Source organism: Cetorhinus maximus, chromosome 2 (assembly GCF_964194155.1).
Source record: "Cetorhinus maximus chromosome 2, sCetMax3.hap1.1, whole genome shotgun sequence".
Lineage (NCBI taxonomy): Eukaryota > Metazoa > Chordata > Chondrichthyes > Lamniformes > Cetorhinidae > Cetorhinus > Cetorhinus maximus.
This window is the reverse complement of record NC_135880.1, coordinates 222,617,710-222,630,025: the sequence shown is the minus strand read 5'-3', so window position 1 is coordinate 222,630,025 and position 12,316 is coordinate 222,617,710. Positions and strand designations below refer to the sequence as shown.

Here is a 12,316-nt window from a genome sequence, read left to right as displayed (position 1 = left end):
TTTTTTATATAACTAGCATCACAATTAGTAACCAATGAAGCTCAGTCAGGTTTACCAGTCCTGATTGTCCCCTAAGAAACTCGGGTCCGTTTTACGAATATGCGGACCCTCTCAGTAAGACCCTCGAGCTCCCGGAACACATGTTGAGAAATCACGGGGAGAGCACCTGTGGCTTCTTTAAATGCTTGCCCCTGGTGAGTGAGACTCCATGTGGACAGCATGCATTTGGAAAATGTACCTGCACACGAGGAGAGTGTTGGGTTTGGCTGTGATGCCTTCCATGGTCAAATAGTGAGCTGACTGTTTTCTAGAATCTCGTATGAGGAGGGGGCCAAGTACCTCATTGAGGATGTTCCCCAACCTCCCTCTTTCCTCAAGTCTTTTTTGCAGTGTGATAAACTTGCAATTTTTGATGCTTCGTTCCCAGGCTTTGTGATAACGCTTTGTCGGAGGCTGCAATTAATTGCATCGGACCCGCCATCGCTCACAACCGCTCTGTCACCCAGTTATCACTGCAGCACACATCCCTGGGAGACAAGGGCGTGAAGGTGCTTACACCTTACATCAGAGGTAACACGCATCTGAAAGAAATCAACCTGGCCAGTAATCTCATCAGGGAGGATGCTGCCATGGCCCTCGTGGAGATGATCAAGAAACATCCAACATTAGAAAAAGTCCAGTGAGTAAACATCAGTGTTTTCAGATGGAATGAATCATCAGCCATTGTTGAATCTTCTGGGAGAGCATTAAAAGTAGCAGCTGGAGTAGACCAAATGGCCCCTCTGCTGTTTTAAATGTGGAGAGAGGCGGTGAGATTCAGGGAGAGAATTAGAAAGATTAGGGCCCAGGCAGCTGAAGGCATGGCCGTTAACGATGGAGCGATTAAACTCTGGGATGCTGAAGAGGCCAGAAATGGGGGAATGCAGAGATCTCAAATGGGTGAATAATCCATAGTTGTTTGTGACGAATGTGAAGGAGGAGGGGAATAAAACAAACTCTTTGCCAGTTGACAGCAGACTCGAGGTCAAAATTATTTACCCTTGGGTGAAATGCACTATAGAAATGCGAGTACGTTTTTTTTGTTCCTTTTTCAAACTGGTTCAGCGAAAAAATTGAGATGTGCCTTTACATTGTTGAAAGTTGAAAGATAAGCCCTTAATTACTGGGTACGGTGTTTAAAATCTCAGCATGTGTTCTTATTGCCCACATCCAGCCCTCTGCATCTTAATTAAAGGAATTGTTGGCCATGTGTTTACTGCCTTGGCATCAGTGTGTGGCGTTTGTTTGGCCCTGTGCACCATACCAAGGTATTACTGTTCACAGAATAATGAATAATGAGTTGTTAATGAGAGGGTGACTGCACTAATCTCATCTAACCTCAGTGATGGTGTGTTACAGCTCACTCAGAGTCTGAACTGCTGTAGCAACATGCATGTAAAAATGTGCATGTTACTGCCTAGAACTATGGATAGTGACGGTAGAGGCTCCAACATTCTTTCCATCACTTGGCTGACCAGGAGTCTCTCTCCCCACCTGCCATTGGTACGTGTTGGAAGGATTTGCAGGTTGATACTCTACCTGTTTGGCCACATTATGAATTCACCATCCTTGGTCATCAAGTCCTGGACTGAGTCTCAAACTTCAGCTTCTGACTCGGAGGTAGGGACACTCCCCACTGTTCCACAGGACCTCTCTAGCCTCAGTTGTAACTCAGGTAAATGCTGACATGCACCTTGAATAAAAAATGAAAATGCTGGAAAAACTCAGCAGGTCTGGCAGCATCTCTGGAGAGAGAAACAGAGTTAACGTTTCGAGTCCATATGCCTCTTCAGAGCTAAAGAGAAATAGAAATGGGATGGATTTTATACTGTTTAAGAGGGGGTGGAGCAAAATAGAAGGTCAGGGATAGGTGGGAGCTCAGGAGAGATTGACAAAAATGTCATGAACACAAGGCAAAGGGAGTGTTAAAGACTAAAGAAGGTACTGATAGTGGCATAAAGGTACAATAACAATGTGTTATTAGCAGATGCACCTGGAAACTGCTTTTTGTTTCTGTTATTTTAATGCTATACTCACTAAGAGATTTTCTTTGTTTATCAGGTTAATCTCTAACAAGGAACAAAGTGCTCTATTGTGGGTTTTTTCCCATAAGCATCAGCTCTATCATGTTAGCTTCCAGCTCGGGTGTAGCATGGCTAGCTGCTGTGTTCCGCTTCCTTTAACTTTCCTGAAAAACTTGTCTATGTCATAACTTCAGAATCTCAGCCAGCTGGTTTCACACTGCGATACGCCCAGATAACAAACTATTCGGAATGTTTGCAGTCCGCACGCACAGGTTATTGGGTCCAACAAATCTATCCTTTATCAGAGATTAGTCATGTTCTCTCCCCATTGCTCAGCCCCACGTTTTCTCCCTCTTCATCCACGTTCTCATAATTTATCTCGATCATTTTCCCCTGTAGAAATATACACAAACATCTCTCGAACCTATTCAAGCTGACTCTTCCAATGGTTACACTGAATAATAGAAACATAGAAACTCGGAGCAGGAGTAGGCCATTCGGCCCTTCGAGCCTGCTCCACCATTCATTATGATCATGGCTGATCATCCAACTCAATAGCCTGCTCCCGCTTTCTCCCCATATCCTTTGATCCCTTTCACCCCAAGAGCTATATCTAACTCCTTCTTGAAAACATACAATGTTTTGGTCTCAACTACTTTCTGTGGTAACGAATTCTACAGGCTCACCACTCTCTGGGTGAAGAAATTTCTCCTCATCTCAGTCCTAAATGGTCTACCCCATATCCTCAGACTGTGACCCCTGGTTCTGGACTGCCCCACCATCAGGAACATCCTTCCTGCATCTACCCTGTCTAGTCCTGTTAGAATTTTATAGGTTTCTATGGGATTTCGCGCCCCCCCCCCCACCGCCCCCTCATTCTTCTTAATTCCAGCGAATATAATCCTAATCGACTCAATCTCTCCTCATATGTCAGTCCCACCATTCCAGGAATCAGTCGGGCAAACCTTCGCTGCACTCCCTCTATAGCAAGAACACCCTTCCTCAGATAAGGAGACCAGAACTGCACACAATATTCCAGGTGTGGTCTTACCAAGGCCCTGTACAATTGCAGCAAGACATCCCTGTTCCTGTACTCGAATCCTCTGGGTATGAAGGCTAACATACCATTTGCCTTCTTTACCGCCTGCTGCACCTGCATGCTTACCTTCAGCGACTGGTGTACGAGGACACCCAGGTCTCGTTGCACATTCCCCTCTCTCAATTTATAGCCATTCAGATAATAATCTGCCTTCCTGTTTTTGCTACCAACGTGGATAACCTCACATTTATCTACATTATACTGCATCTGCCATGCATTTGCCCACTCACTCCGCTTGTCCAAATTAACGTTTGTGCATTTTGTTTTCAGCCTGTATTTAAATGAGATCAGTGACAGTGGAAAGCAGAAATTGCAAGCGCTGAGATGGGAGCAGGACGGAGTGAATGTTCTGGTTTCAATCTCCGAAGAGTCAAACATCTCACCCTACTGGACGCTGATCCTAAAGAACCTCGCACAAAATGCAGTGAACGGGGATAAGGAACTTGTGGCTGACTACCTGACACTGTTCCAGAATGAGGTGAAGTTCAGCCGACGGCAGACCCACAACCCCTGGAAAAAAATAAAACTTCTGCAGATGGAGAATCAGACTGAAAAGTTGTTGAAACAGATTCAACAGGAGATGAATTAAATCTGGGGTCTCACTAGCACAGTGCGATTTTATTTTTAAGGAGACAGCATTTGCACCGGTCGCTCTTTTGGTGCCATTACACTGATGACATACTATCTGCCACACTTGTTATCTGATTATGGAAGGGGAGCACAGTTCTTGCTTCCTAATGTTTAGGCTCTGAATTCTGTTGGGGTTTTGGTTGCACATAATGTTCCTATCTCTCCTCCAAGTATTGCACTGGTGGTTGTTGGAGGGTGGGCAGGAGGAGAGATCGGAGACACAGGCCAGTTACTGGTCATAGACCCTCACTGGCCACTTCCCATTGCCCTAACCTATAGTGTAAAATAAACCCTCCAATATTGTAGTGAACCCTCCCCAAGGACTGGGGATAGATTTTCAACTTGACACTTGGTCATATAACTGATGATAAATTTCAGCTGCCCCTTCTAGAAGTCAGGGCTTTCTAAAAATGATTCACAACATACTGGCAGAAAGTTGAAAATCTCCCCTAAACCTCCAGCATTGCCTGGAATTTTCCAGGATTTAAAAATTTATCTCCAGGTCACTGCAGCAAGCAGAAAAATTATAGTGCGTGTTGAAAATAATCTTTATTCCCCTTTTATTTCAAGCACTTATTTAAAAATTTTTAAAACTTTATTGAGATAAAAGCAAAATACTGCTGATGCTGGAAATCTGAAACAAAAACAGAAAATGCTGAAAAAACTCAGGTCTAGAAGCATCTATGGGGAGATAGAAACAGTTAACGTTTCGAGTCCCTAAGACTCTGAAGAAGGGTCATATGGACTCGAAACATTAACTCTGTTGTTTCTCTCCACAGATGCTTCTAGACCTGCTGAGTTTTTTCAGCATTTTCTGTTTTTGTTAGTGATAAAAGTTTTACAGTTGGGGGTGAGAGGAAGCTGTTTGACTGGGACAAAATGGTTGGAGGCTGGCAGTCATGTGACGAAGCCTCCAGGATTAAGCTGAACCACAGTTGGCAACCCCTCAACCCCATATCTGTCCAGTTCAGGATGATTAAAAAAAGAAATACTTGCATTTAAATGATGCTTTTCACAATCGTCGGATGTCTCAAAGCGCTTTACAGCCACTTTAAGCACTTTTTTGCAAATACTGTTGTAATGTAGGAAACTCAGCAGCCAATTTGCGCTCAGCAAGATCCCACAAACATCAATGACCAGATAATGTTGTTTTGTTTTTTTCCTTTTGTTACGTTAATTAAGGGACAAGTTATTGGCCAGGACACCGGGGATAACTCCCCTGCTCTTCTTTGCAGTAGTGCCATGGGAGGCAGACAGGCAGGTGGGGCCTCGGTTTAATGTCTGACCTGAAAGATTGGACCTTACTGACAGCGCAGCACTTCCTCAGTGCTGCATTGGAGGGGTCAGCCTTGATCTTTGCGCTCATGCCCTGATGCAGGGCTAGAAAGTTTCACTGTCAGCTGGGAGCCTCGACAGACTTGAGAGCAGGACAGGAGTTGGTCTCCAGTATTATAGACAGTTCTCTGACCCACGCTCTTGTCTTCCAAGATCCTGTGGCAACAGGTGACCCCATCAAATTCAACTGCTATAGGATTCCCCACCAGCATCTCCCGCACCTGCCTGACTCCAATTACGCTAAGGCTACTGTGAAACGCCTTGGGATGTTTTGCTACTTCAAAAGGCGCTATATAAATACAAGGTTGTTGTTTTAAAATGAATCCACAGCAAACGAGAGAATAATGATTGCTGATTGATTGTGTTAGAGAACTCATAGAAATAGCCAATACTCCCTCTAGAGTCAGAAACTAGAAAATCACACGCAGCTGTGAGGAGATTTTGGCATTTGAAAGCATCAGTGCATTTTATTACAAATCTTTGCTCATTATTCCTTTCAGTGAGCACTTCTGCAAAAAAACAAAGCTGAACTATTCAGCAAAACAGGAGCACCTTTTAAAAGATAATAAAATTCATTCCGAGTGAGGGGTCTTGATAGAGTAAATAAGGCGAAACTGTTTCCAGTGGTAGGAGGGTCAGTAACCAGAGGACCACAGTTAAGGTGATTGGTAAAAGAACCAAAGACAAGATGAGAAGTTTTTTTTTTTTACACAGCGAGTTACAACGATCTGGAATGCAATGCCTGGGAGGGCGGTGAAAGCAGATTCAACAATAACTCTCCAAAAGGGAATTGGATAAATACTTGATGGAGAAAAATTGCAGGACTATGGGGAAAAGCGCAGGGGGAGTGGGGCTAATTGCATGGCTCTTTCAAAAGGCCAGCACAGGCATGATGGGCCGAGTGGCCTCTTTCTGTGCTGTATCATTCTCCATCTTAACTTTTGACTTTGCTAGTTTTGCACCACGAGATGTGAATTGTTTAAAGAAGCAAACTTATTTTTAGTGCTTGTGCAATGCCACAGGCGTGGATAGTATGTGAACTGAGGGAACACTTCATATTGGGCTGTTTTCCCGCTTTGCAATTGGTGTATTAACCATTTTCCAAATCTAGTTGCCCACACTCATTAGTATCAAGTATTTTACCATGCTTTATGATATGCACTAGAATTCCTCGAAGGTCTCAGGGACTTTTTTTTATTGATTTTTGGATGTTCCTACTTACTCTCGAGCAGGACAGAGTTGATTTTCGAGTACAGCGTGTAGCTAGAAGCATTAGCCATTTATAACAGAGCTTTGAATGTTCTTGTTTGCTGCAGAATTTTTTTCCTAAGGATGTAGTTGGGTGTCTGCAGCAGTTATTCCAGTCAAGGGAAAGAACATTTAGTAGTTACTGCACTCATCAGCTTTCTCCCCTTTTACCTCTCCTCTCCTAAAGGCACCGACATCTGCTCAGGTAGAATCTCTCCTCCCCAGGGTTAGCTAACCAGGCAGTATCTCACCGAGTTATTCATGTGTGAGTTGAGACAGTGAATGTCGGAAGTTGTTTGTTTGTTGCCATCCCTAGTTGCTCTTGAGAAGTTGGTGTTGAGCTGCCTTCTTGAACCACTGCGTTCCATATGGTGCAGGTACACCCATGGTGTAGTAGTGGGGGGTGCCATTCCAGGATTTTGACCCAGCAACGACAGGAGCAATGATATAGTCGGGATAACGTGCGACTTGGAGGCGGTGGTGCTCCCATACACCTGCTGCCCTTGTCTTTCTAGGTTGGAAGATGCTGAATGAGCCTTGTGCTGCCCTAAACCAACAGAGGGTGCCAAATAACAATCATGGACAATTGATTCCCCTTCCAGGTTAGAATTCACAATCCCAAATTGAAACTAAGGGTCATTCATTTCATGATGGCAGTGAGCTCTTTGTAGTGTAATAAAGAAACTGCATTTGTATAGAACCTTTCATAATCTCAGGACATCACAAAGCACTTTACAGACAATGAAGTATATTTTGGAGGTGTGGTCACCGCTATGATGTGGGAAACACTGCAACCAATTTGTTCACAGCAAGCTCCCACACCAGCAATATGATAAGTGATCAGAGTTCTTTTATTGATGTTGATTGAGGAATAAATATTGGCCAGGAAATCTGGGTGAGCTTTCCTGCTCTGCTGGTGCCATGGGGTTTTTACAATCTATTAGCGAGGGCAGATACCTCGATTGAAAGGTGGAGTGTCTAGCAACGTAGCACTCTGTGAGCACCGAAGTGAGAATGTCAGCCTAGATGTTCAAGTCTCAGCTCACTTCCTGATTGGCTATAGGGAGGCAGGATGATTGTGTTGGGGAGCCAATGGCAGAAGGTTTGGGGATACATGGTTGGAGACCAAAGGTCGTGTTTTGAAACATCTCGGATTACATCCAGATTGGCCACTCTACGTCTGTCAATGTCGTACTGACATGGAGTCAAAATTCAGCCCAACATAGCTACTAGCTCTTTGAAAGAGCTATTGAATAGTTCTACTCCTGCTCTTGCCCCATATCCCTGTAACTTTTCCTTTTCAAGTATATATCTAATTCCCTGTTGAAAGTTCCAGGCAGATGAGATTTCTTGTATCTCTTTCCCCCAACAAACCTCAAAGACACCCTTAAGCGACATCAATTTGTATTTATATAGCACCTCTAAGCTAATAAAACACTTCACAGGAGCATTATAAAACATGACACTTCATGGTGGTTTTACATAAGAAATAGGATTGGATGATTCTTCACTGTCAGTCAAACAGCTTTATTTTGCTGCATTGTCAATATTTTCATACCTGACGAACGAAGATTTTCAAAGAGAAGAAAACAAACATGGATGGTTGTTCTCCTGGGTTCCTGACAGATTAACCTTTGAACCTTGGAGAGTCCAGGATAGTCCTGGTAACTCTGCATTCTCCTGCAGAGTGTCTGAACTGTGAGGTAGGGATACCAAGTTCTTGATTTGAAAGGGGTTCTCTTTGTTCTGGTTGTGCTGGTAAACTTGAGAGTTTAGATTTTTTAGAATTACTTTTTGCTGCAGAAATAGTTTCTGTTTCACTTGTGGTCTCGCATTTGGACCTTGAGTTTTAGCCTTGTTGCACTTGAAATCTGCGGAATAAATTTAGTCCGAGTTCCAGGCTTGATTTACTAAACAGGGCTCCTCGCGTTGACCTCTGGAAATCCGGGTTCAGGGGTCAGTGACCTCCAGGATTTTACTTTTATTTATTTCAGGGAAATCTTGAGGGATTCACAGAACTTCCTCACCTGACTTCGGGATAGATGGTCTCAGGGTCGTGTATTTGAAAAATGCAAACTTTATAGTCTGAATTTTTAAAATTTTGACTTTGAGGGATTGTGTAAAATGGACAATATCAAATTTCCCTCCCCCTTAACATATCTCTCCTCAATTTTCATTTCAATTTGACTTCAGTAAACGTCCAATAGGGAATTCAGAAGAAAATTAATTTACCTGGAGCGTAGTGAGAATGTAGAACCCACTATCACATGAAGTAGTTGAGGTGAATAGTGTAGGTGCATGGAGGTCTTGTGGTGCAGTGTGAGCGTCCCTACCTGCTGGGCCAGAAGGTCCAGGTTCAAGTCTCACTTCAGGAGGTGAGTCCAAAATATGGCCAAACGGATTGATCATCAGCCTGTAAATCCTTCCAATATGCCTGATGGCAGGTGGTAAAGAGCAGGAGGGTTTCCTGGTCAGCCATACTGCAGAAGGCATTGGCAAACCACTGCAGTACTTTGCCAAGCATCATCATGGACCAATCCAATGGAAGTCCATTATTGCCAATGCCTTTTTAGGGGATAGTACCTGTAGGTCAGAGATGTAGATGGATCTGGGTGTCCTGGTGCATGAATCACAAAAGGCTAGTATGCAGGTACAGCCAGTAATTAGGAAAGCTAATAGGATTTTAGCATGTATTGTGAGGGGAATTGAATGCAAAAGTAGGGAGGTTATGCTTCAGTTATACAGGGCACTAATGAGACCACATCAGGAGTACTGTGTACAGTACTGGTCTCCCTATTTAAGGAATGCATTATCAGCAGTTCAGAGAAGGTTTACTTGACTAATACCAGGAATGGGCGGGTTGTCTTATGAGGAAAGGTTGGACTAGGCTTGTATCCACGAGTTTAGAAGAGTAAGATGTGACTTGATTGAAACCTTTAAGATCCTGAGGGGTCTTGACAGGGTAGATGTGGAGAGGATGTTTCCTCTTGTGTGAGAATCTAGAACTAGGGGGTCACTGTTTTTAAAAAAAAAATAAGGGGTTGCTCTTTAAAGACCGAGGCGAGGAGAATTTTTTCTCAGGGTCGTAAGTCTTTGGAACTCTCTTCCTCAAAAGGCAGTGGAAGCAAAGTTGTTTGAATATTTTTAAGGCAGAGGTAGATAAGCAAGGGTGTGAAAGGTTATTGGTGATAGGTGGGAGGTTACAGACAGATCAGTCATAATCTTATTGAATGGCGGAGCAGGCTCGAGGGGCTGAGTGGCCTACTCCTCATAATTTGTATGTTCGTACCTGATGGATATAAGGGTATAGATGCATTTAAGGGGAAGCTAGATAAACACAAGAGGCAGAAAGGAACAGAAGGATATGTTGATGATCATAGATGAAGAGGGGTAAGAGGAGGCTTGTGCAGAGCATAAATACTGGAATGGGCCAAGTGGCCTGTTTCTTGAAATTCTATGTAAATAAGAATTAGAAAAGATGTATAATGGGCAGCTTTTTTTTTAATTCTTTCATGGGATGTGGGCATCACTGGCAAGTCCAGCATTTATTGCCCATCCCTAATTGCCCTTGAACTGAGTTTCTTGCTAGGGCATTTCAGATGGCAGTTAAGGGTCAAGAGCGTGGGTCTGGAGACGCATGTAGGCCAGACCAGGTAAGAATGGCAGATTTCCGCCCCTACAGAGCATTAGTGAACCAGATGAGTTTTTGTGACAATTTGATAGTTTCATGGTCACCATTACCGAGACTAGCTTTCAATTCGAGATTTTTTTTAATCAATTGAATTTAAATTCCACCAGCTATTATGGTGGGATATGAACCCATGTCCACAGAGCATTAACCTGGGCCTCTAGATTACTGGTCCAGTGACATATTCACCAGCACCTTCCCCATATCCAGTATTGGCTGTTGTGCACAATCACACAAGGTCACAATTACCCCTTTAGTCTCCCAAGTTTTCCTAATAAATTTGGGGCGATCCCAAAGAGGAACAGTGTTCCCAGTGAATTGTGGCAGGATATGACGTGTGGATTCTGGTGGTTTTACATCCCTTAAAATCAATTGAGTGCAAAATCGCAGCTGACATCAGGATCCCCTGCTTGGAAATCCTTCTCGCAACGCTCCCTGTCATCATCACCCCTTGAAATCTAATTTTGATCTTACTCAGCAATATAATTCTAGTCGTCAGTAGTAATCATCCCCTGGTTTTTGACCTACTAAGACAAATATCAATAGGGATGAAAGCAAAATACTGTGGATGCTGAAAATCTGAAATAAAAAGAGAAAATGTGGAGAGAGAAACAGAGTTGATGTTTCAGTTCAACGATCTTTCATCCCAGTTCTAATGAATGGCCGCTAACCTGAAACTTTTTAACTCTTGTTTATCCCTAACCAAAAGAGACACCATTACCTAAAAATTACAGGTGCCACTTTTGAGTTTGCCAAACTCATTGAGGTAAGGAAACATTAACAGTTTTTAAAATAATAATTGAGGAATAAAAGGACAAATAGCTCTGGGATACAGGTATGCAATTTGTTTTTTAACATGTTTTTGGAAAACCCAGAAATTAGTTGTCACAATAATCTAAAGGGCTGGAACCATATGTATAGACCTGAGCTGATTGTATTCAGTTTGGGATTTAATGACATAACAAGACTTTGGAATTGAGACAATATTGTGTAATTGACGAGAGAGAAAATTAAAACAAAATAAAATTCTGTTTCTGTGTCAGGTTGTTTTTTCTCTAATTTTGTCTCCTTGCCAGTACTTCCCAATATAATCCACCCAAGTGGGTACTTGTCCTTTGTGGGTGGAGACTATTCCAGTCAAACTAACCCCGTTCCCAAACGCGCGCGCGCACACACACACACACTGCTTTCCAGTAGGGATTACCACAAGCCATACTCCTGCAAATGCTTTTTTTTTTCACACCAGGTGATAAATGCCCCCTCTACATTGGGGAAACCATATGTAGATTGGGTGACCATTTTGTGAACATCTCAATTCAGTCCACCAGTGTGACCCTGAGTTTCCTGTCATCTGGAGTTTTAATTCCTCTTCCCACTCACACTCTGACCTCTGTATCCTTGGTCTCCTACACTGTTCCAAGGAAGCTCAACATGAACTAGCACCTCACCTTGCAACCTGAACTCAACACTGAGTTCAACAGTTTCCAATCTTAACCTCTGCTCCCATTTTTTTCACACCCTAGTTATTGGTGGTGATTCCTTTTTCCCATTTACAACCCTATATACTCATCTCTTGTTTCTTTGCTTGTCCCATTACCATCTCCTTTTGCCTTGCACCATCATCAGTTTTGTCATGTAGTCTCGAGTAAAATACTGCAAGTGCTGGAAATCAGAAATAAAACCAGAAAATGTTGGAAATACTCAGCAGATGAGGCAGCATCTGTAGCGAGGAAAACAGAGTCAACCCTTCATTGAAACGGAGAGTACCTGGCAATGTAGACAAACAGAAATTCCATGGAGGGGAGAGAGAGAGGAGCAAAACCCCTCCAATGTGAGCATTCCTGGAAGAGAAGTTGCCATAAATTAAATACTAATACAACAGCAAAGATACCAGTGATGCCAATGTCACCAGAATGAATTGTAAAGTAACAGCTACCATATGTGGCATGAATGATGACTTCCCTTCCTGGGTGAGATAAGGGAGATAAAGAAAAGGTGTTCCCATTAGATGATGGGACAAGGCACAAGGAAAACCGATTCAGGTTTTTGGCAAGAGATGTAGGGGGAATGTGAGGAACTTTTTTCACGCAGCGAATGGTAATGACCTAGAACCCTGTGCCTATGAGGGTAGTGGAAGAGGAGATGATCAGTGATTTCAAAAGGAAATTGAATGAGCACTTGAGGGAAATCAACTGGGAGAGATGAAGGATAGAGCGGGTGAATGGGAAGGATTGGATTACTCTATAGTGAACT

General features: G+C 43.1%; 1 protein-coding gene and 1 long non-coding RNA gene across 2 annotated transcripts in view; both read left to right on the top strand.

Annotated features, from left to right (window-relative positions):
- Window positions 1-3,768, top strand: part of nlrx1 (NLR family member X1) — a 34,048-nt gene extending 30,280 nt beyond the window's left edge. Inside the window, exons 7-8 of the mRNA XM_078533058.1 lie at window positions 428-679; window positions 3,433-3,768. Of these exons, the coding sequence (XP_078389184.1) occupies window positions 428-679; window positions 3,433-3,751 (571 nt within the window). The 3' untranslated portion in view covers window positions 3,752-3,768. The remainder of the gene's footprint in view (window positions 1-427; window positions 680-3,432) is intronic.
- The window catches only part of LOC144671358 (uncharacterized), a 399,896-nt gene extending 388,804 nt beyond the window's left edge, over window positions 1-11,092 (top strand). Inside the window, exon 2 of the long non-coding RNA XR_013573918.1 lies at window positions 9,554-11,092. This is a non-coding gene — a long non-coding RNA (uncharacterized LOC144671358). The remainder of the gene's footprint in view (window positions 1-9,553) is intronic.
- The last annotated feature ends 1,224 nt before the right edge of the window (window positions 11,093-12,316 follow it).